The following is a 23,049-nucleotide window of genomic DNA, read 5'->3' on the forward strand; positions in this document are numbered from 1 at the left end:
CCATCACAGAGGACTCCCCTTCCCCTCCCACCTCGCAGGACACAGAGGAGGGGCAGGAGGCTGGGGGGCTGCAGCCACCTTCCAGCTCCTGCTGGCACAGGGGCGGCCCCTTCCAGGGCCATAAAAACTAGGATACTGCACGAGTTTAGAAATCCATCAGTGAACAAGGCTTTACTGACAACTTTTCATACAGTTAAAAAATAAAAATACAGAACAACAGCGGACAGTGTCACATATTAAAAACGAATAAAATGGGCTCTATTTAAATGGTATTAAAATTAATTAGGAACTAAAAATCTTACCACTTTGGCCGAGGTGTTTCGAGCCTCCACCAAAATGATCGGCCTTAAAAACAACGGGGCTGTGTGACACACAAAGAAAACATGGAATTGGAAAAGACAGTGTGGGCTAGGCAGTGTCTTTGACTATAACTATCACCATATGTTCTTCTTCTAACTTCCCCAATGTCCTTAGTGCTGACTGGAGGTACTGCTGAGAGAATTCACAAGGAGGGAACGCGTAAAGCATGCCTGTGCTGTCTCTGCCCTTCGCCCCTCCCACGGGCAGGCTGATAACCCCAGCAGCCTGCTTCTGTTTCAAGTAGGAGACCAGATTCCTGAGAAGCCGTCGCTGCAAGCCGGGCTCTACAACAGGGAAGGTCCCCTCAGCCCCCGCGCCTCCCGGGGCGGACTGGGTGGCCAGGAGCACGGCGTAGCCGTTGGGGCTGCCTTGTTTGATGCGGCGAGTGACTTCATCCAGCTTGGGCTGGTCGAGCCGAAGTCTCTGAGCGATTTTGAGCTGCGTTAACTTCCCGCCGGACGAGTGGTCTTTGAGGAGTCCGTTGATGACGCCGAGGTCTCCCTCCAGGATGTGCATAGAGGTGGGGAAGCAGCTGTTTTTTAGCACGAGAAGCCCGTTCCAAGCAAGCTGCAGCGTCTGCGCGTATTCCGATAAATTCTTTAACTTTTTGGTCTCTGGTTTTGGCTCCTCGTGAGTTTTTGATTCCGATTCGCCAGTTCGATGATTGCGTTCGCTGTCCCTTTTTTTAGGCTGCGGAGCATCGGGTGCCTCACGATGGGGCTTCTCCTCAGTCGCGTGGCGATTGTTCTGGAGGGAGTTACTCGGCTCTTTCTCGGCTCCGGATTCTGTAGTGTGATTCTCTTTGCGAGCCCTCTCTGGGCTGCGGTCTAAAGCTGGCCCACTGGCCTTTGTCCTGCTTCTGTCCTCGTAAGGCGAGTGAGTAGTCCTCCCGCGGTCACTGGAAAGGCTCCGGCGTTTCCGCCTCTCTTCCCACGGTTTGGGCACGGTGCGATCGCCATCGCCGCCCCAGCGCTCCCCGCTCCGGCTGCGCACCGACCGGCTGTAGCTTTCCAAGTTGTTTCTGCGCTCGGCGTTTTTGGCAGGGCTGGCCCACTCTGCCTCTGCAAAGCTCCTGTCTCTGTCCGAGTACAGGAGGTGTGGAGGAGTCCTATCTCGCACCCGCAAGTCTTGCTCGAGGCTTCGGTGCCTGCTGTACCCGTCGGCGAGCAGTTCGTAGTGCACGGGGAGCGGCGCGGGCTGGTACTGCTGCGGGTATCTCGTCTCTTCTGCTTTGGCAAAATCCACTCGAAGTCTCCTCTCCGGTCCACCCAGAGGAAAGCCCCTCATCTGCGCGCAGGCGGCCTGGGCAGCATCCAAGCTTTCGTACTGGATGTAGGCAAAGCTGTCTCCCTTCACATAGTCAATAGTCCTGATGCTGCCGAAGCGGTCGAACTCCCTCGCCAGGGCAGCCAAGGAGGTACTCGGGCCGAGGCCGCCCACCCACAGCCTGGTGGTCGGGTTGGCTTTCCCGTAGCCAATTTTGATAGGGTTCCTGCCGACAACGCGGCCCGACATCGCCACCTTGGCCCGATGCGCCATGTCCAAGTTCTGGAACTTGAGGAAAGCGTACGCCCCGCCCTGGCCCCTGGCCGGGCGCTTGATCACCACTTCTTCGATGATGCCGTACTTCTCGAAGGCGCGCCGCAGCTCCACCTCCGACACGTTGTGGTCCAGGTTGCCGATGAAGAGGTTGCGGGTGGCTCTCTGGTCGTCCTCCGGCATCAGGTCTTCCTCCGCCACGATGGGGTAACTGTAGGGCCGGCCACGCTCGTCGTACAGCCCGTAGTAATCCAGGGCCCTCTCCCGCTCCCGGGACAGCCCGATGGCGGCGGCTTCCAGCGCGAAGGCGGCGGCCGCGGCGTGCGCGTGCCTCGGCCGCGGCTCCCGCAGCAGGGGGCTGGTGACGGGCGACAGCGAGCGCTGCTTGTACTGGTAGGTGCCGTGGATGGGCGGCAGGTACCCCAGCGGCTCCGGGGAGGGCGCGGGGGGCGGCGTGCGGCTCCTGCGGCCCCCGCGCAGGTACACGGGCTCCACCTTCAGCGGCCGGTCGTACAGCAGCAGCTGCCGGGCCCGGGCGTGCCGCCGGGCGTCGCGGGCGTCCCCAGGGTGTCGGAAGTTGACGTAGGCCACGCGGCCCAGCTCGGGCGTGTGGGACAGCTTGACGCTGATGTCCCCGGCGCCCCCCCCCGCGAAGCGCTGGAAGAGGCGGAACAGCCCGTCCTCCAGCAGCTGGTCGGGCAGGGCCGCGCTCAGCCCGCTCACCAGCAGCGTCTTGTACTCGCACGAGCCCGGCGGCTCCGCGCCCAGCCCGGCCGAGCCCCCCAGCGGCGCCAGCAGCAGCGAGGGCGCGGCGCCCGGCGGCGGCCCGGCCAGCAGCAGCGACGGGGCCACCACAGCGCCCGGCAGCGCCTTGGCCTTGGGCACGCCGAGCGCCCGCGACGACGACGACGACGACGAGGCCGAGGCCGAGGCCGAGGGGGCCGCCTGGCTGCCGCCGCCGCCGCGGGCGCCCGAGGCCGAGCCGCTCCCCGCCGGGCGGTGGTTGGAGTCGCCGCCGCCGCCGCCCCCGGCGCGTTCATCGCCGCGGTGGCTGCGGGAGCCGGAGCCGGAGCCGGAGCCGCTGCCCCCCCCCCCCGCTGCCCCCCCCCCCGCCGCCTCCTCCGCCGCCGCCGCCGGGCGTGGGCTTGTCCCGGCTGCTGCGGGAGGCGCCCGAGCTGCGGTGCGGGCCCCGCCGGCTGCTGCTGCTGTCGCGCTCTCGCTCGCGGGGCCGCTTGGCGGCGGCGGCGCGGCCTCCCCCGGCCCCCGGCGGGCTGCAGTCCCGCTCGCCGCCCCGCTTCATGGCGCCGGGCCCCGCGGCTCAGGAGACGCCTCCGGCGGCCGCCGCCATCTTGGACAAAAGGGAACGAAGGCGGCTCCGGCCGCCGCGCCGCGCGGGCCCCGCGTCATCACCCCGCGCCCCGCCGCATGGCGGCCGCCACAGCGCGACGGCGGCGCGCGCGCGGGAACGCCCCCGCCGGCGGGCGGCCAATCGGGAGCCGCGCAGGCGGCGGCAGCGGGGCGCGCGCGCGGGAACGGCCCCGCCCCCTTCGCCCGGCCGCGCGCGCGCGCGGGAAGGAGGGAGGGGAGCAAGGAGGGAGGGGGCGGGGCCCCGCAATGACGTCACACGGCAGGCGGGAAACCGTCGGCACTTTAATGAGTCCCGTACAGCGCGCGCCGCCCCGCGCCGCCAGGCCCCGCCCCCTCCCCGAAGCCCCGCCCCCCTCCTCCAGGCCCCGCCCCCTCAGAGGTCGGCGCGGGCGCCGTGTGCGCGGGGCGCGTACTTGGGCATCAGTTCGTGGATGCGGCGGATGAAGTCGCCCTTCTCGGCGCAGCCCTTGCACGCCTCGCCCCACTCGTCCAGGATCCGCCGCAGCTCCTTGACGCGCAGCTTGCGCAGGTCGGCGGTGCTCAGGTCGATCTGCTGGTCTGCGGGCACAGCACGGGGGCGTCACCGCGGCCCCGCTCCCTGCTCCCCACCCGCTGTGCCCCATCCCAAAGCGCTGCCGCTGCCCCAGCAGCCAGGAGCGGTTGAGCAGGCCCAGCTGAGCGCCTCCACAAAGCTCCCTGGGGCACTGCGGGGAGCCACCTCACAGCTCACCCCGCTGCAGAGCCTCACACCGGGTGTGTAACATCACCATGAGGAACCACCCCAAACGACCCCGTGCCCCAGAAAGGCACAGGCAGCTTCCCCTCCACCGGCGACTCACCGTATTTCAGTTCACAGATCTGACTGTCTTTCTTCTTCAGTTTCTCGCAGATCTTTTCCACGGGGATGTGGTGACTCATGGGCTTTGACACCTCGTTAATGATTTTGGTGGCTGCATCGCTCGTGGCCCCAACGTAATAGCACTAGAGGGAAGAGAAGAAGGAGGTGGAGATGCATGGGAAAATGCTCCTAAGAGGAGGGGTTCCTATCCGTCTTCTCTCCTTGCAGTTACGCAGCCAGATGCTTACAGTTACAGGACTTTCCCAGTGGCTGCTACACAAGGGCAAAACAAAGCCTATCTCTGAGCCAAGGGAACTGAGCGGGCACCTCCCATCACGCTGCTTCGCAGCTGTTGAGGCTGGTTGTCTCGTATCTCAAGCTTTTAAAAACTTGGATTGAGTTAACGAAGTCTTCTTCATTCGAGGAGAGAGGCTCCGAAGCATTTCCCCTCTGCACTTCCCATGGTGTCCCTCTGCCGTTTTCTTCATAGGAGAGTTCAGGGCCTTTTTCTTGGGGCTCTTCGTTCAGGGATTGTCATCTGCTTTTACTTAAGGCAGTTTGGTTTTCCTTTATTTAGTTTTCAGCTAAACAGCTGAAGAGTGCAAGTATTTTAACAGTTTATATTACACCCCGAATACAGTTTGACAGGAAAGTTCTACAGCAAACGAAAGCTTTGTAATCCCCAGCACTTCAGCAACAAGGAGAAATAAGGTCAGCCAGTAAGATGTCTGTTGACAGATACACACATATACATTTCAAGTGAAGCGGTCATGCTGCTCGTCTCCTCTTACAACAAGAAGAAAGACCAGAGGAGACCAATTGCAGCCACAGAGCTGAGCAGAACACCCCCCTGGGAGGGGCACACCACACTAACAAAGCAGCACTGGTTTCCTCTCATTTGCCAAGTGTTCTACAGTTTAATTCCTCCAGAGGCAACTATTGTTGACTACTACTTACCAGCCGGTTCTCTTTGCCTTTTGCCTCTTTGCAGGATTTCAAGAGCTCCTTTTCAATACTGGCAGGTGTGAACTCAACACCGTTGTCCTTTAGACTCTGGTAGAACCTTCCCAGGAAGGTAACGCACACTGGAAGGGAAGATGGATGGAGTTACCTGCCTCTGCAGTGCAGCTTTCAGAAGGCGCTTGTAGGGAAAGAGAGTAAGGGATGTGGAGAACAGAACTTTTAGGAGCTGTGTTAGCAATCAGTGACTTCACAGGTGTTCCTGCAGGTGTTTCACACACAGGTCAGCCAGCACTACGCCCTGATATTTCTGGTGCAAACCATGGGACTGCTCAGCCCAGTGGCTTTTGTACACTGGACTGAATGAGCAGCAGCATTTGGCTGTGGGGGGCACAACACAGGACAGTGCCTGAGGAAAAAACATGAACTTAATTTTGCGTCTTATTCTTGACAAGTTGCTTTCCAAAGCAGCAGACTACAAGCTTCAGAATATCTGACCGAAAAACAACCGTCTACATGATCCCCCTGCAGCGTGTACAGTCCCTAGTAACGTGATATCCCCGATCATTCATTACCTGGGACCAGGAACAAAACATTTCCAAGAGAAAACGCCACCCATTGTACCCACCTGGCGTGGGAAAGGAGAGGAGAAACACGAGCTCCTGCAGCAGTTCCCAACAAACTCAAAGAGGGCAGAGTTAGACACAACACAACTCCCACCAGCGCATCGGCAGCTGCGGGGACAGCCCCGAGCCCTGCCTGGGGGGGAGCAGGGGCAGCGCAGGACACGGTGGGGTCGGTGCGGGGGGCTGAGGGCTCCGTGGTGCCTCGGGCCGCACCCCCTCAGCGGCTCGGGGCTCCCCTGAGCCCCCGGGTGCGAGGCTGGCAGCAGGTCCGGCCCGGCCCTTGGGGACAGCTGAGTGCCACCAACTCGTGCCCGGCTCCCACAGGGCTCGGGGCGCTGTGAGCCCCCCTCACCCGCCCCCAGCCCCGGCCCCGGCCCCGGCCCCACCCCGCTCCCGTCACGGTAACGCCGGGGGCGGTTCCGAGCGGGGCCGTTGGGGACCGGCTCCCCCCGGCAGCGGTCACCTCACGGCAGCCGCGGGCACCGCGCGGAGCTGAAACCCCCGGAGAGCGGCGGGGCTGCGGGCGGGGCTGCGGGCGCCTCACGGGAGCCTCCTCGCTCTGCGCCCCCCCCCCCGGCTCGCTCCGCTCCCGGCCCGGCCGGGCGGGGCCCCGGGGCCGCCCCCCCCCCTCCTGTCCCGGCCCCTCCCCTCCCCACTCACCCTCGCACTCGCCGTCGCGCAGGGCCCGGCCGCCGGCCGGCAGCAGGAGCAGGGCCAGCGCCGCGCAGAGCCCGTGGGCCGCCCGCATCCCGCCGCGCTCCGCGCCCGCCGCCCCGGCACCACCGGCACCGGCACCGCCGCCCCCGCGCCGCGCGGCCCCGCTCCGCCCGCCGCCCGCCCCCATTGGTCCGCTCCCCGCCCGGCTTCCACGCCGCCTCCTCCCATTGGGCGGCCCGCGGCCTCCACCGGAGAGTTGGCGGGCGCCGATTGGGGGAGGCGGCGGGACGGGGAGTGTCCCCGCCTCCCTCGGCCGCCATTTTTGTTAAGGGAAAGGCGCCCGCGTGGGCTCTGGCCGCGCCTGGCTGCGGGCGCCATCTTGTAGCGGGGCAGAGCCTCGCACCCGCGGCGGGGCGGGGCGGGAGCGGGCGGGGGCTGCCTGAGGGCCGCCTGAGGGCCGCCTGAGGGCCGGGTCATCGCTCCTTGTTCTCAAAGTGCTCACACAGCGTGCTGGGAGCTGCCCTCAACAGATTGAATCTGTCGTTTGCACCCTTCTGAAGTTGTAGGGAGCACTGCGCGCCCCTCGATTGCTGTATCGCAGGGCTGGAGGTTTAACTGCGCCCCCGTTTTGTCACGGGAGACAGCGTCGTGTAGCCCCGAGCTAATGCACACAGGGGTGGAAGGCTGGGGGCTTGTGAATGGCATCAAAAATAGATGTTGCTGAGCGTCTTTGCTTACTTCTGTGCAAATTAACCGAAACAAGGAGTCTCAGGGCCCCTCACAAAGGATGGTTCCTGACAAATTTGGGAACCTGTCTCAAAAACCAGCTGAGACCGACCCTGTGGTTGGGACAAGAGCTGAGGAGCAGCTGAGTCTGTACAAAGGCAGGGGTCAGCTGGTGGTGATGAAGAGGAGTTATCGGCCTTCATCCCTGTGACCCCCCCGATGACCACCACCAGAAGGCACTGCGCAGGTGCAGATGGGAGGAGTTTATGGAAATGGCTTGGAGCTAATTTTAATACAAATGAGGGATAGGTTATGCATATGTATGGATGTTTTGGGAAACTCCATGCACACGTAACTCTTTACTGCATATAACCAAGCCAAGTTGCCATGTTGGGGTGCGTGTGTTTTTGGGAGCTATCCCGCATGCACCCAGCGCCAAAAGAAACCACATACCTACTTTATAGCTCATTTGCTTTGAGTTGTAGAGTTCTTCCACTAAGCACTAACAGCTGCCTTGGTGGGTGCGACAGCTCACCTCAGCGGGTGGGGATGAGGAGCGACCCGTTCCTGGTTTGCCAGGAGTTCAGTGCTGCGTGTGACCAAGTTCTGCAGGCCCTGGGTGTTTCACGGTGAAAGCCAGGCAGAGGTATCTGGTCACGTATGAGTGAGGGGAAGGGAGGGTGGTTTGAAGAATACCTAAACAAAACATTCCCTTTCAACTTTGCATGTGGAAAAGGATGGTGCTTACAGAGTGAACTGTTATGGAGACGCAGATGTCGAACCCAGCATTTACATGGTTTACTTGTTTTTCACATTGATAACCACCAAAGTTGGGATTGAGGTTGTTTCTAGCCAAGCAATTTCTATTTAATTTAATAAATATTTGCCTTGGGGAAGGGAAAAAAAGAATGGGAACCACGTATCTCCAAACCTTAGGGTTTTGTGCTGAGCATGCCTGCAATGTATGGTTTTGGTGGGCTAAGAGTATGAAGGGAGAGTGTGAGCAGGGTAGGGCTAACAGGGGATCTGGTTTATGATCAGCTCTCAGACTGGAGTTTGATAGGAGGTTACAGTTACGTGAAGGGCAGCACTGTGTGCTCATGGTGAGGCTGAGGGGACAATGAAATGTGGTGTTTGCTAAGGGTGGAGGTGAAACCAGGTTACATTTTGATGAAAATGTAGCATGGACCTGCCCCGACTGACTTGAGTAGGAGACATAGTGGAAACATTAATGTGAATTTTACTAAAATGTGATTTTACTTTGTGTCAGGTGGATAGAGAAGCCTGTGAAAAGGCACATGAATTCTCTCATGATAGCAAAGAGAAAAGCTGTAGACCTTCTGAAATTGGGCTATAAGTTGCATGTATATGTGTATATATGTGTGTACATGTATATATATAACTGAACACATGTATATCATTCCAAATACTGTCCAGTGAAGCATTTGCTACTACAGTACATGCTAATGCAGCTACAGAAATAAACAGAAAAATAAAACAAAGAGCTTGCTGTATGCCCATGGCTCATTAGCCACACTGGAATGGGCTAGTGAGATTGCCCAGACTTTAAGGCTAGTATGACTACCAATATGTACAGTAAATAAAGCTGTGCATGTATGTCCATACCAATGGTAAATACGTGAATGAAGTCTATGAATTCATAAATGGTTCTTTACTTTTAATCTATGTGGTAGCATGGAAGCTAGTTTCTAATCAGAGTAAAAAGGGGTGGCAGAAGAAGCCACACAATTGTTGGTGTAGAATGTGATGCTTTCCTGCCAGATCAAGGAAGACAAAATTCAGCATATGCTCACCTCACAATACCGTGGTTCCTGAGGTAAGCACAGGGGGTGAGAGGACAGTGGTGAAGAAGCTGGTCGCGTGGATAAAGGTGGTGGTGGGACAGCACAGGGCTACATTAATGGCTGCAGGATAACGGCAATTTGGAGTTGGTGAGAGCCTCAGGGCTGCTGATGCTCCCGCGTCAGCGTAAGGGAGTCCATTGCCTGGTGCACGTGGGAATCTGCACCAGCTAAGCTGCCAGCTAGTGGGAGACAGGTTGTGCAGTGCCTGCTAGTTTCAGCTCCACGAAAACCAGGAATAGGAAAAAAGAGTTGAGAATACTCTGAAACCTGCTATTTACACAAAACTATGCTGTGTTGGAGGCTTCAGTTGTGAGAGGTGGAAGACAGCAGCCGAGCTCTCCGCAGGTGACGGAGCTGTAGCACAGATCTGTACAGATCTGTGCAGGCGGGGACGGTCGCACCGCAGACTGAGCACCCCCTAATGGTCGGCACGGTGTCAGTGAAGAAGCTGGGATTTATAACTTTCTGCTGAGCAGTAAAATTCAGCTGCCTGAAGTTCAGTGAGGGGTACCTTTATTTATTTATTTATTTATTTATTTATTGCCTCTAGGAATAGAGGTATATTTTCACAGAGGTGGCTGAATCTTTATGGGCTAGGTTATTGTATTTTCTAGAGGTTTACTTATCAATTTCACAAGACAATTCATACTGTGCTACACAGGTCACATATGGAAACTGCTGAAGCTCTGACTTAGCTAGGGCGAGGTATTTGGGTAGGGTATTTAGATTTCAATCTAACAGTTGTGGCTTAGTTTAAATCAAGTATTTGGCTTGCATTGAAACAATTGTTCTTTTGGCTTTAATGGAAATGAAATTTCTTTTAACTTGTTTAAAGCCAAGGGCTTCAGCTGGCTTTTTGTACCAAATATTCATTTCCTATGCTCCAGCAGCAGATTTTTTAGCTGAATTAAAAACCAAACAAACAAAAACAGACTTGGTAAGTTGGGCTAAGAAGAGATTCTCAGAGTGCTTTATGCAGACACTTTTCAGGTGTCGGCTGAATGCTTTTGCCATGTTACACCTACTTTCAAGTACAACTGTCCTCGTATTTTTATGTGATTCATGGGGTATATAGTTAAAGAAGAAGTGGGGGGAAGGCGGGAAGGCAGTCTGTGTACACCCCAGGGCCAGTTTAAATTACACTTTTATTATATTTTACTGCTAAATGGCTTTTGGGATGAGTTTTTTTTTTTTGGATTGTCAAGTCAGGATGGGAGAACTGGGTTATTTTTTCTGTCTCCTGGGCCCTGACCTGATTTATTAGTTCTAATGGAAGAAGATGGGCATCTCCGAGATTAACTCTCGTGTAGTAATGAATATAAATTTTAGTTTCTACATCTTACTCTTTCAAATCCATTCTGTTAAAATGATTGGTATTTAAACATTTAAAATTGAGAAACAAAATCGCTGCCAAAATATCTTGCTATTGCATAAAAATGTGAACTAGGCTGCCGCTCAGTGCACATCAACCCAAACAGTGAGGTACCTATCAAGGAACCGACTCAGCTGGATGTGGAAGCACTCCCACAAAACTCCATTAAAAACTCTGCCAGACAAGGAGGTGCCCTGGGCTGCTGCAGGGGGTCGCGGTGCTGCCCCTCTCTGACAGCTGCCTGGCTTGTGACCAGCTAGAGAAGCCTGAGGGTAACCCTGTCGGGAGGACAGCAATGAATGTACAGCTGTACCATTTTAATATCAGGTATTAATCTTTAATTCCACATCACAGCAGTCGAGTGAATGGGTAAGGGAAAGAAACCCAAAACAAACAGCAGATATTTACATCTAAAATTCACACCACTTAATTTGTTGGTTCTGGAAACATGCTATCACAATATATACAATGAAGTACCTTTAGGACACTTGTACAAATTATTTTTTCCTTTTAAATTTGATTTCCGTTATAGATAAGATAGCTGTTTTGTTTTTATTTTAAACATGGATACACAAAAGAGAAGTGGTTAGAGGTTTTTGCCTTTTTTAAATAAGCACAGAATGCCAGAGGTTAAAAACACATTTACAGGGCAGAATACCAGTCAGACATCACAATCTATACATTTTTTGCTCAATTTCCTGTACAAATACACAGCATTCAAATGGGGGTATTTACAAAGAAGCATGATTAGAGGAAATTTCAAATATCACATAATTTGTTTCCCAAAGGCTCTTGCTCTCTCCAGCCTCCCCAGTTTTGGCTGATTCTCCCACAGAAGGGATATGCAAGTATCCCTTACCTAAGAAATGGTAAGTAAGCTAAAAAGGGAATGAAGGAAAGGACGGAAAAGAATCTTAGTTTTGGACATTGCAAGAAAACCAACCCAGTCACTGGAAAAAAAAAGGGTGGGATTCAGAGAATTTTTTTTTCTAATTGCTTTTCTTCTGTTACTGTAGTTTCTTCTCATTTTTGTTTCAGATGGGGCCAGCAGGTACACTCACGATGGAGAGATTTGCAGCAGAATTCCGCCAATTTTTTGAGGAATGCACATGCTATTTTGTTATGCAAAGAAAACCCAAGGAAGGCAAGTACATATTCAATTTAAATCAGAGTTAAGTATAGCATGAACGGGTCCTGTTCAAAACATCCCGTCACTGTGGTTTATACAAAGCATCTTCAAATCCTGTTAGACAAGTGCAACAACTGCTGTTGCTTCCACCTGCTCCAGGCCTGAGTTTGCTGTTGGAGTTGTACTATGCTACCAGCCACCCCACCCTCCAGAGAAGTATTAGTTCCAGGAATTATTAGTTCCAGCATTCACAAAATCTCAATAGCAGTCTATCTTCTGCACCCTTTCAGTTAAGCACTGAAAAGGGAGACAGAGTATGTGGTAGATATCAGAACAGTAACAGAAACTTAACTTCAGAGAGGCTTGTATTTAGTAAATTCAGTAATTCCGTCCTTTTTTTGTGTGGACCTGACATAATTTAGGTATTTGTATACAACATCTGATTGACCTTCAAACCCTTACAAATATGTAATTATGTCAGATACCCAAAAGGGACTCAACTACTGTTGTAGTCTCTCTAAATCAGAGCAAGGTGACACATTGTAAGAGATTTATTAGAGCTCCAGGTGGCAGGCTTTCCAGCTGACTGGGACTTAGTCCCACATTAATTGCATTCTTGCTTTTGCAAATTTTTATTTTCAAGACCTGCTGTTTTTTGTTTTTTGTTTTTCTCCCAATGAGGAAGTTCAGTAAATCAGTACCTCTACTACTTCCAACCCTCCCACCAGAAAAACAAAACAATAAACAGGGGTAGGGGAGACGGAATTGAATACTTGGTCCTCTTAAAAGTTTCTCTTGAAGAATCTCAGTCAAATTGGAGGATAACACACTGAAAATATTACACTAATTCCTAAGGAATTACCTTGACTTACCTTCACTGAAAACATAATTGAGTTGATTTTTCACACCTGTGTTCTATACCAGAGACCCAGCTTGGTTCATTACCAGTTAGGGTGGTCCTACCATTGGAAAACTTGTTTCTGCTAGAGATGAAATGTCCACTGTAGGTCAGGTTTTAATATCATTCTCTTCTTAACTGTGAAGGTCATAAGGATTACAAGCAGCCTGTGTTAGTAATAAAATAGAGGAAGCACGAGAGACTTTGTTCCAGGCCAAACAGGCCATTTAAGAAACAAATCCATAATTTATTACTTTTGCATGGGCTAGAGCTTGAGAAAGAAAATGAACACATCCTCTTAAAATCCCCTTCGTATGACAGCTGACAGAGCCCAGATTTCATACTGACCATCTTTAGGAGTTCAGAAGCAACGTACTCTGCCCAGTCACTGTATTTAGAGGTAGTGCTAAAGGTGACCTGTAAAAGACTTAGATCCTTTTTTGCTTCTTTACACTGTTTGTATCATGAGAAACTGAGTGGCTAGGGCAGGAATTGGATATAACCGTTGATGCTATTCCTGTTTCTGACACTAATTTATGTGGTGGAGGTAAGTCTTCTATTTGAATGTGCTTCAGATTTTTCAGTGGTAACTTACCATCGTCTGAAATGTGCTTTGCAATCTGCAGGTGGAAATGGTTATAAGGAAGGCTAAAATGTGCATAGTAGCAGAAAGGAGCATTGCTTATCTAAAAACGTTAAATATTTGATGCTTTCTTTAGATTGAAAGTTTCTTGAAAAATATGAAAATAGGAATAAAAGATTTCTTATAGTTCTTTTAGAAGAACAGATCTTGGCTCTGTTACCACAGAACTTTTTCTTGGTTTGTCTTGTACTGAACTAAGAAAATACTGATTAAAAGGCTTGTTTTGTATACATAGACTTGTACTGTCTCCACCTCTGCATAGTTCCGTTTCTTGTTTTTTCTTTTTTTCCACCAAAATTGCAAAAAACTACACTTGCACCAAATTCTTCATCCCTTTCTGGAGCCTGACAATAAATAAATAAATAAAAAAGGGGTGGTGGGGGGAGGCAGGGCATAGGGGGAAAGATGTTTTACTGCATGGGGAGAAAAGAAACCTTCCAGAAGAGAGAAGCTCTTAAGCTTCTTATACTTTCTAAAGAAGCAAAAGAGGAAACAACTGTTTCTTCTTTACAGGTTGCCTTTAAGATTCCTGACTCTAGGGTGCACACTGAACACTGGGCTTTTCTTGCATCTTAGTGTTTTCTGTCTGCTGTGAGAGATGGAGCTGCTGCACACCAGCTGCAGTGAGATTTCGAGGGACTGAGGACAGCATGGTATTGGGTAATGAATCTTATGAATCTCAGCTCCTGGGTGATGGAAGGTGGTGAGAACGGTGATGTTTAGCCCTGAGGCAAGGATTGTTGGACGTGATGCATTTAAGCCACCTTTTTTCTTTACTGGTGAGTCGCCAACCAGCTGTGGCATGAGAAACTTTTTTTTTTTTAAACCAGAATAGAAATGCTGGTGTCAACAGCCTGCCCGAAGTTGGGCATGGGAAAGGCCTACAATCAGTCGCAGCTCCAATGGCTACTAACCTCCCCTCATCCTGTAGCACTGATGAATAGCATATGGTTCCAATGAGAAAGCAGGTTGGTTTAGCCAGTGAAAGCAAAATTTAAGAAATCAAACAGTACATAAAAAACAAAGGAGGCAGAGTTTGTTGGAAATGATATCTTGGAAATCAGCGCATCAGCACTGGTTAGATTGCCTCAGCACCCATGAACCAATGCAGGGAGATCACTGCACAGATATGTACAATCCTGCTCTCAAAAGAGCCAATTTCTTCTTAGAATTGCCATCTTTTCCACTGCCTGCAGCTCATGCACCTTCCAGACTGACAGTTCATAAAATCCCTGATTTCAGCAATGAGCTTTCACTTCTGTACAGCAACAAAATATGTCCCTAGTGCAACTGCTTCTACTCACGTGGGTCTCAGAACTAGGAGGAAAGCAGTTTCAAAATCAACTTGCCCAATTTCCCCCTTCTTCTTCCCCTGCCGCTTAAAATCGTATTCTTCAGCTTCTGCAGGTCTCTATGGCTTGTGTGCCATGTGGTGCGGTTAAGAAACTGCAGAAGGAATAACCATCCACTGCACCAAAAGTTAAAAAACATAACGGAAAGGTGTAAAAAGAAATTAAAAAGGAAAGCAGCAACCTCCCATGCTGGCCCAATTGCTTGTGTGGGCTCCAGCCATAAACCTGCGGCAGTAGAAAGGCGTCTTGCTGTTCTGAGTCCTCACCTCTGCTTTCTGCTCAGACCTGGACTGATGATGCAAGCTGCTCACCAGGAGTTGTCCCTACTGCTCACTGATGCCATGCTCCCATGCTACCCTGGCCTGCTCTTCCTTCCCGCCACTCACTGGCTGGGACACTTTACGATGCAATGGGCGGTGTTTGTCGTCATCTTCAATAATCATTCCCTCCTCGTTCTCCATGTTTGGCAGCCGGGAGTGGTACGGTTTGGGGGGTAGAGCAGGAGGGTCCATGGTGTCCTGAGGAATGACTCCTGATGGAGCGGAGTGGCTTCGGCATGGCTGGGATTTCAGCGTCTCAAGGACATCAGGCTCAGAGAGACTGTACCTGACAGGGAGGTAGGGTGTCTCTAGGTCTTCGTCAGTGTTCCAGGCCTGGCTGGGGACAGAATCCATGGTGTCTGTGCGAGGAGGTGGTTCAGAAGAATGTCCAAAATTACTCTCGCTCAAGGAAGAGACACCACTGCTGGCACTGCCGGATAAAGTGGAGTTGCTTCCATCTAGACCAGACTGCGGACTGGTGGGTGATGCAGGGATAGGATGAAGAGGGGACTGTTTAGAGAAAAACAAAAATCACGTTAAAATTGATGAGGGAGGCAACACTGCAGCTTGTTGCACATTTCAGCTTTGGACAGCAATGTGAACAACAATGTGGTTCCGTTTGTATTCAAAACATCAATTATTAATGGTTTTTATGTGCCCTGCCTTTGTAATGCACTTCTGCATTACTCTCTTCTCTCCTGCAACTTTTTTATTTATTTTTTTTACCTTGCGCAATGTTCGTGCAGGCAGTGCCGGAGGAGCATCACTGAGCTGGTGATGGAAGGCATCAAAGTGCAGTGCGTAGTGTCCTGGAACGAGACAAGGATCAGAAATACAGACTTGTGCAACCTCAACTGCCGTGAAAGAGTTGGGGTTTTAGATGCTCTGGTGCCAGGTAACAGCTCCAAATGCTGATAACTCCACTCCAGCCTAGGCTTCCTTTCTGATAGATACCGTGGAGTGCATCTGTCACATCACAAAATGCTAATGAGAAGTTTAGTGCAGTGATAGATTTCCACCCAACCCTGTTATCAAGGATCTCATGGCAAGGCAACAGGCTCGTAAACAATAGATGTTTGAAGGTTTATTTAATAGCTTTGTAACTGTGAGTTATTGCTGAAGATAGCCACTGGCAAGAAGCCAGGCCAAACCTCCAGTGCGCACACACCTAATTCTAGTCCATACAAGTCCATGTATTACTGTAACGATTGTAAAAATTTGAAGTGTTGTCCAGCACTAACCTAGCAGACCAGGAAAGACTTTGGCTTGTTTCTGGTTGTTTCCATAGGGAAAAACACAAGGCTGTGGTCAGCTTTCAGGTGGCCTAGATTTATCTGGCGTGACTGCATCGATTATGCAGCAGACCTTCTGGGCTTTTCCTTACCATGGGGCAGGCTTCGGGGAGGTACTGGTGGGGCCAAGATGCTCCCAACGTGGGCAGACAGGAATGGCAGGGCCTCTCTTGTTCCGCTGTCTAGGCTCCAGCTACTGGGCGCTGCTGGCACAGCTGAAGGATTGAAACAGATTGAACTTGGGTAATGGAACAGGGGGGTCTTGGGGCCAGAAGGATTGGCTTTCTGGTGTGCTCTTCGGTAGTAAAAAGGGGACAGATTCTAGAAGCTTGGTGTATGGTAGGATTGAAGGCAAACAAAGGCATCATCTAATCTACAGCGTGTTAAGTTTACAGGGTGCTTTGTTAAAGAAGTTAAGAGTTAGGTGATCACAGTGTTTGTTAGTCTGCCCATCTCCCCTTCACTGATGCCCCCCCAGCCCATTTCTAGCAAATGTGAAGAGCAGTAGAACTCCTATTTTTTTTTTTCCCAAGCCATTGAGTAAGTAAAAATGACACCTCACTGACAGAACAGCAGCTAGCTCTCAGTTGAGACCTCTTCTGCCTGGTGGCAAATGATTACAGAGCAGGAGGGAACGTGTGTCCTGAAACAGGATGGCCTGTTGCTGTATTACAGTGGCTAAGCAGAGACTGAATTTGTGGACACCTCAATTGGTTACAGAAGAAATCAGGACTTCACAGATCTAATTTACTAAGCAACAGAGCTGATCAAAAATGTGATCACCAAATACTTAAAAACAGCTGTTTGGACTCCTTGTATTACAAGGTTAGCTGACGAGATCAAGCCTTTGTTAATCAGGAAAAGTAGAGGCAAGTGTAGTCCCAAGCTACTTGAGGGATTCCTCCTCTGTGTGCTTCTTGGTGGGGCACACTGGGCACAAACCTACAGACAACAGCAAGAAGGCTTTCCTCATGACAGACATCTACTATTGTATGTGTGACTTTTTCTCATCAAAATAATAGTTGCTTCTAACAATGAGAATTTTTCAGGATCTCAAGAATTTTGTCGACAAAGATCATTAAAACGCATCTCCCTCTCTTCCAAACACTCTGAAAGACTATTTATTCTGAGGAGGTGGAAATGCAATAATTTTATGTTTATGTATAAACGATTGATTTTCTTCAGATTTGCTAAAGAAAAAAGTGAAAAAAAAAGTAATTCAATGAGTCTACCAAAGAAAACTGAGATTAAAGATAGCTTTTGCCACTGTTAAGTTTTGAAACATGAAAAATGGAAGCCTGGAGAAACAGACGTAGAGTTTGACATACAAAGAAAATTTCTCTGTAATTAAAATGCCTGCAACCATTTTTTGCTGTGTTTCTTTTCTGAAGTGACTTTGAAGGGTTTCTTCAGTATTTTTGTTTCCTTCGCTCATGAACACAGGCTGCCCAAGACCTAAAATTCCCTAAGGTAAAAAGATCAGAAAGTAACAGCCTCATAAGACAGAACAAAAACAATAAAATATAAAAGAAAATGTTTTTGAAGAGAGACTCTCAAACTGAGGAAGGTGTATAAGTGAGATACCAAGAATCTTGACAGAGAATAGGTTCAAACCAAGGGATATATCTCAACACAGGTGAGCTGGCTTCGGATGAGCTTCTTGAGCACCCCTGCTCATGCTGTGCGCATGCCAGAATGCTCTAATTTGCAGTTGGTGTCAAAAGGCTAAAATGGAGAGGGACAAGAAACATAATGATGCCAGCATCAAGTGAAAAGGACAGAACAATACCTGGCTTTCTTGGCCTGTAGAATGACTGCTTTTTGTTTAACACTGAGATGCAGCAGAAGACTGAAGAACAGAACGTGGTACCCCAATGCGTAAGCCATTTATGCTTTCTCATTCCCTCACTCACTGACTTTTGAGTATAAGTGCTGGAAATCGTCCTCGGGTCAGACAATTTTGGAGCATGGCTGCTGCCTGCTAAAACCAGTGCTTAATCCAAAATGCTTCAGGAAGAAACCTACCCAGGGAGCTCCAGTGCTCTGTCCTAGCCCAGCTCTCTCTTCTCAACAGTCTTCAGTGGCTCAGTAGCCAAGTTCAATTAGCAGGGAAGCTGAACATGAACCGTTCTGCTCTGGGCAACTGTTGTCACCCTGTTGTCAGTGAGAATTACTGAGCAGTGCTTCTGTCAAGGCAAGGAAGGGGGTGGAAAAATTCATTGGGCATGGCTGTTAGCAAAAAACAAGGCATCCTCACTAACAAAGAATGATGAAGGCTCAAGGACTGCAAAACTGCTTGTCACTGTGCTTGTGCTACCAACCTGGCTGAAGAGCTGGGGTTCCCGTAAGACCATCCCCTAAAAACAGTTACTGAATGTCATCTGTCTTTCGTGGCTCCTCTGGAGGGAATTTGGTCCTGGATCCCCTTCTGTCTGTGCTACATACTACGCTGTTGTATAAAGACTGGCTACAAATACAAATTTAAGAATTATTTCTTAACAGGCAATACATCATATATGTGCCTTTTCCAGTTCCTTCTCTTGTCCAACAAGAAAAACTTACCATGTCTGTCATGTTCATTTCGAACGCAACATGGCTAAGCCAGAGCTCTTAATTCCTCATTCCCTAGTCTTTACTGTTGTCACCATTTATTATCGTCGAAGTCATTTATTTAGAACTGTACGTTGGGTTTTGGTTTCCATCTCAACTGTTCTGTAAGGCTGCCACATTGTTAAAGTAGTGGATTCTGACTTATTAGAAATTCTATTAAAAAAATTGGATTTTTTTTCCCCAAATACAGTTTAGTTAGGCACAGTTGACAAAACAAGAATACTGACAGATGTCTAATGTTATGCATGTCAGCCTAGAGGACTGCAGTGGTCTTTCCTGGCCTTAAAAATGTTTGACTTTAAGATACTGTTTTCCTAGCCTATGACCATTACCTGCTCATAGCAGCACACTCAACTCATGAACTTTTGTCCACTTTTCTGTTTTTTTCAGAATGCTGCCCCTCAGATCATTTTTTGAGCCCACCGCTTTGTCCATGGCACCCTTTCACAAACTTCTCCCTTTCCGTTACATCAAACAAGCTCCTTCTTTCATTTTTTTTTCCTCCTCTCTGCTTGGCTATTTATCATCCTTTGCTAGCTACTGACAGGCTCATTTCCCACCTATTTGCAGACCTGTCATGCCAGCCACCCGGATCATCAGGAGATTTTCACATAAGCCTCCATTTTTTCCCATGCTGCATCTTACCTTATAGTCACCTCGCTGTTTCTCTTTAAACCCTTCCTTAAAAATTTCTTACTAAAGTTTTCTGACTTGTACTTTTTCAAAGCCATGAGTTAAGCTTACATCCCTAATGATAAACTCAAGTAAGTATAAAACTACCTCAGAGAGAGAATTTACAAGAAATTTTACTATTTTGAAGAATAAGCGCACATTAAAAAAAGAAAAAGATTTATACTATCCAAAAATAAGCAACAGTATACCTCATAATTTTTTTGAAAATGGTCTCAATCTTCTTTCATATATCTTCTCATTTGCTTGCTTGGGGGTTTTGCTTGATAAAGGCTGCAGGATTTGTTTCAATAATAAAATGCTAAACTCAGAAAGCTTTCTGAAATAGAGAGCTTTGTGTAACTCCTTCTGTGAATGATCTAAAGTGACTGTAGGCTGGCAGAAGGCCCAGTTAATTAAACTGTTAATTAAATAAATTGTGAGAGAATGCACTCTGCCAAGAGATGTAGAAGCCCATTCAGTCAGTACTTGCTGTAGCATGACCAGAGTAATAATATTTTAGCAAGCATGCATGTTACCTAGGAAAAAGAGTACCTTTCTCAGCCAGAGACAGGTTGGGATCACTGCAAGGTTTGCATGGCCCAATCATTTGCTGGATCAAGGCGCGCTGGAAATTTGGAGGCTAAGGGAGAAGAAAGCACAGAAAAACGTATAAAAAACAAAACCAGAATAAGATGTGAATTTCTGTTCACATTTTTTAGGCAAGGAAGCATATTTAATTAAGAAGAATCATAGAAATATTAGACCGTGTCTACATTAGCAAGTAATGCAGTACAATACCACTGGATCTCTACAGCGTAACAGCAGTGAGGACAAAATATTCAACCTGCCTGTGTTCTCTGGAGGAAATTTTCTGAAGCTTACCTGTTGCTTTGGTTTTATTTGAAAGAATTGAGTTCACATGCTGAGACAGTTCTCCGCTGTGAACTAAAGTACAGTAAGTGGGCATGATTAGCAGATTCCCTTCAAAAGTGCATGCCAGTGCTGAATTAAAATGCTCGTATGTAAGCATACTATGAATTTAGCAATTTGTCCAGAGAAAGCAGTAGAAACAGGCCTAGACTGGAGACCCTGTGTCAGTATATTATTTCAGCCTCTTGTGTATTTTGTTCCATCTGGAAGTCACCATAAAACTATTTAAAATGTACTTTGAGGCTAGACTGCAGGATGGAAACATGAGTAAATTAATGGTATGACTGCTTGCAACAGACCAGGGCACAGAGCTGGGAAGTAAACACAGCTTTAACAGTCATTACAGTTTGTAGCACTTGACTACCAAAGTGGGTGGCTCTTGTGGGTGATTAATACGAAAAGTTCCTTGTTACTTCTTGGACCACTTTGTAAAGAATCCTAAGTTGCGCTTTTTAAAGGTGAGAAGGGAAGCTTTAAAGTGGACAGAACAGTAAAAATTAAAGTCACAGTTTCAGGTGGTTGAACTAACAAAAGAAATTAGATCTGCTACCTGTCCATTTTCCATGATAGCCGTGGGATACATGGCACTGCTAGGTCGGTCCCGGTGGGTTGGCAGCAGCATCATCAGCTCCCGAGAGTGGCGGTACTTATCTGGTAGAGAGGGAGAGCCTGTAAACAAGTGAGAATAATCACGTACACATGACAAACAACAGCCATGTCTCTGCATGCCCAGTGATCTCCTTCGCAATTTGTTCACATGATGATCTTACAGGACTCAAGAAAACACGGTGCTGAGCCCACTAAGCAGCTGTTGGTGGGGTGCATGGCACAAGATGAAATAAGAACTGGCATGTTACATACAATTAAGGACATACCATGTAAGGTGTGTAAGATGTACTTGTCCCTAGTTGTGTGCTGCAGAGCTTTCTCTTAAAAAACAAAAAGTGGCGATCAGCTGTGGCTGTGCTTTGCGGTGTCTAATGCTCCTTTACCCCATAAGTTTTGTAGAAGTATATAAATGCCACAGAATTTTATATTTTAGGATTGAATGTGGCAGAAAGGGATAAAAGCTTGAGCTACTTTATTCCTCAGTTCTGGCAGACAGAGACTGAGGTGTTGCTATGTAGTTGGTGATACCGTTGTTAGCTTCCTCTTTATCAAAAAACAAAGAATAATAAGCAGAACTTTCTATAAACGTGGGTGGCATTTTGCTTACAATTCCTCTGGTTAAGGTGTTATTTGTGTTGGTATACTGAGCTATTACATGATAACAGGATGTTTACCAATGCTTAGAGTTATATGAGAGGAATATGTCTGACTTTGTAGACTTATTAGTTATCTGAATATTTATCATTTAAGATACAAGGATATTTCATGTAGGTATCTTCTTGGAGCATGTGATTCATGTCCTTCAAGATGAGTGCCACACAACAATATATCTTCTGATATGCAACAACTGACAATGGATTTGCTAGAAGAATGATTTCAATTAGTGACTTCCTGACGTCCAATACTACTGATAGACACATCCCTTGAGATGCACAATATTGGCAGGAACTGATGTTCTGAAGCTGCTAGAGTGAGCTTTAATTTGCACTGATTATTTCATTGCGTCACGGACACGCACTTAACAGATGGCAGCACACAGCGCATTACAGAGCCATGCCGGCTTTTGGGGAATACATGCCCCCTTTTGCAAACTTTCCACAACCACACACATTACCTGAACAGCACTCCAACATATGAGCAAAGGCATTGGTGCTGGTTAATGCAGCTCTTACCCCAGCAAAAGCAAACATGCAATTTTTGGGACTGATTCAGCACACAGTGGAAGGAACAATGTGTCCAGCAGAATGCAGGATAACCTCCCACAATTGCAACGATTCCATCAGGGGTGGAAGATCTCAGATTAATTTACGTCCCCACCCTGACATGAACAGCTGCAGAGTATCTGCATTCTAGTTCCGAACTCATTTTGTCCCCAGACATAAAACAGAAACATAATTACACAACATTATTTGCTCTTATGTACAACGTCAGCTTGGAAAACACAGTGTTAGGCTTTATGCTGAGTCTCTTTTACTCACACATCACAAATAGTCCTATTTCTATATAACAGATGTAAATGTGCCAAACTTCTAGGTGTGCCCAGAACTGCATCACAGCACAACCTATATGGTAAACTTTTCCATTTTATTTATCTTATCATCCTTGTTATTTTTTATTTTTTTATTTTTTTATTTTTTTTTGTCCAAGATGCAAACCATTAGCTTCCACCAGACTGTGTATTGCATGACCTGAAAAATCCCACATGTGCTAAATCTGGTGGCAGAGCCTAGTTTACACAACAGCTCTGCTGTTTGGTGCCTTAAATTGGTAAATAACTATAGCTACAAAGATTGTTGCAGATTATGCCAAATATCCAGTCTGCTAACAAAATTAAGCATGGATACATCCAAATTGGGTGCCGTAACAGGAGTGTCTATAACTGAAGCATTTATTAATAATTTGGACAAAGAGAACACAATCACCAAGGCTCTCATCAGGGGCTGGCAACATGTAAAAAACAAATTAAAACCTATAAAAAGTTTTCAGAACAGCCACAGCAGCCATATAAAATGCTGCACCTTGTACCAGGGTTTGTTGTTCTCAGCGTGTAGCTGGGTACACTGGATGTGTGCAGCGCTGTATATACTGTTAGTGAGAAAGAAAATCCTATGCTGAAGGCAGAGGTATTTTTTCTTTTTTTTTTTTTTTTTTTTTAATTTTGAAAACATTAATCCACTTGTAACAAGTATTAGTTTTAAGGAATGAATCTGAAAATTAACATAGTTAAACTCCAGACTCAATGCATCTTTTTCCTCCCAGTCCATCATTTTCCTTACTGTTATG

At 48.6% G+C, this 23,049-nt stretch overlaps 3 protein-coding genes across 22 annotated transcripts in view; all 3 read right to left on the reverse strand.

Annotated features, from left to right (window-relative positions):
- Nucleotides 1-144: 144 nt before the first annotated feature.
- On the reverse strand, nt 145-3,322 carry RBM15B (RNA binding motif protein 15B). Its single transcript, XM_068694760.1, is given in 2 exon segments — nt 145-3,009; nt 3,011-3,322. Coding segments are annotated over 2 exon segments (2,790 nt in total). The 5' UTR covers nt 3,200-3,322; the 3' UTR covers nt 145-408.
- Nucleotides 3,323-3,536: 214 nt separating this feature from the next.
- MANF (mesencephalic astrocyte derived neurotrophic factor) lies at nt 3,537-6,527 on the reverse strand. The gene is made up of 4 exons (XM_068694779.1): nt 6,352-6,527; nt 5,063-5,190; nt 4,107-4,248; nt 3,537-3,825 (listed from the first exon to the last, which is right to left on the reverse strand). Exons 1-4 carry the CDS (start codon nt 6,437-6,439, stop codon nt 3,641-3,643), a joined length of 543 nt encoding a protein of 180 aa, XP_068550880.1. The 5' UTR covers nt 6,440-6,527; the 3' UTR covers nt 3,537-3,640.
- A 4,096-nt stretch (nt 6,528-10,623) lies between these two features.
- The window catches only part of DOCK3 (dedicator of cytokinesis 3), a 214,339-nt gene continuing 201,913 nt past the window's right edge, over nt 10,624-23,049 (reverse strand). For 13 of the 20 annotated variants that reach the window (XM_068694743.1, XM_068694739.1, XM_068694752.1 and 10 more), the window contains 5 exons: nt 20,708-20,826; nt 19,780-19,867; nt 16,038-16,160; nt 15,380-15,462; nt 10,624-15,163 (listed from right to left, as the gene is read on the reverse strand). In XM_068694743.1, coding sequence (XP_068550844.1) covers nt 14,657-15,163; nt 15,380-15,462; nt 16,038-16,160; nt 19,780-19,867; nt 20,708-20,826 — 920 coding nt within the window. In that variant the 3' untranslated portion in view covers nt 10,624-14,656. Of the gene's footprint in view, nt 15,164-15,379; nt 15,463-16,037; nt 16,161-17,970; nt 18,132-19,779; nt 19,868-20,707; nt 20,827-23,049 lie in introns of those variants that run through there. The other 7 variants (XM_068694751.1, XM_068694746.1, XM_068694740.1 and 4 more) reach the window with 3 other exon arrangements.

Source organism: Anas acuta, chromosome 11 (assembly GCF_963932015.1).
Source record: "Anas acuta chromosome 11, bAnaAcu1.1, whole genome shotgun sequence".
In the NCBI taxonomy this organism is placed as follows: Eukaryota; Metazoa; Chordata; class Aves; order Anseriformes; family Anatidae; genus Anas; species Anas acuta.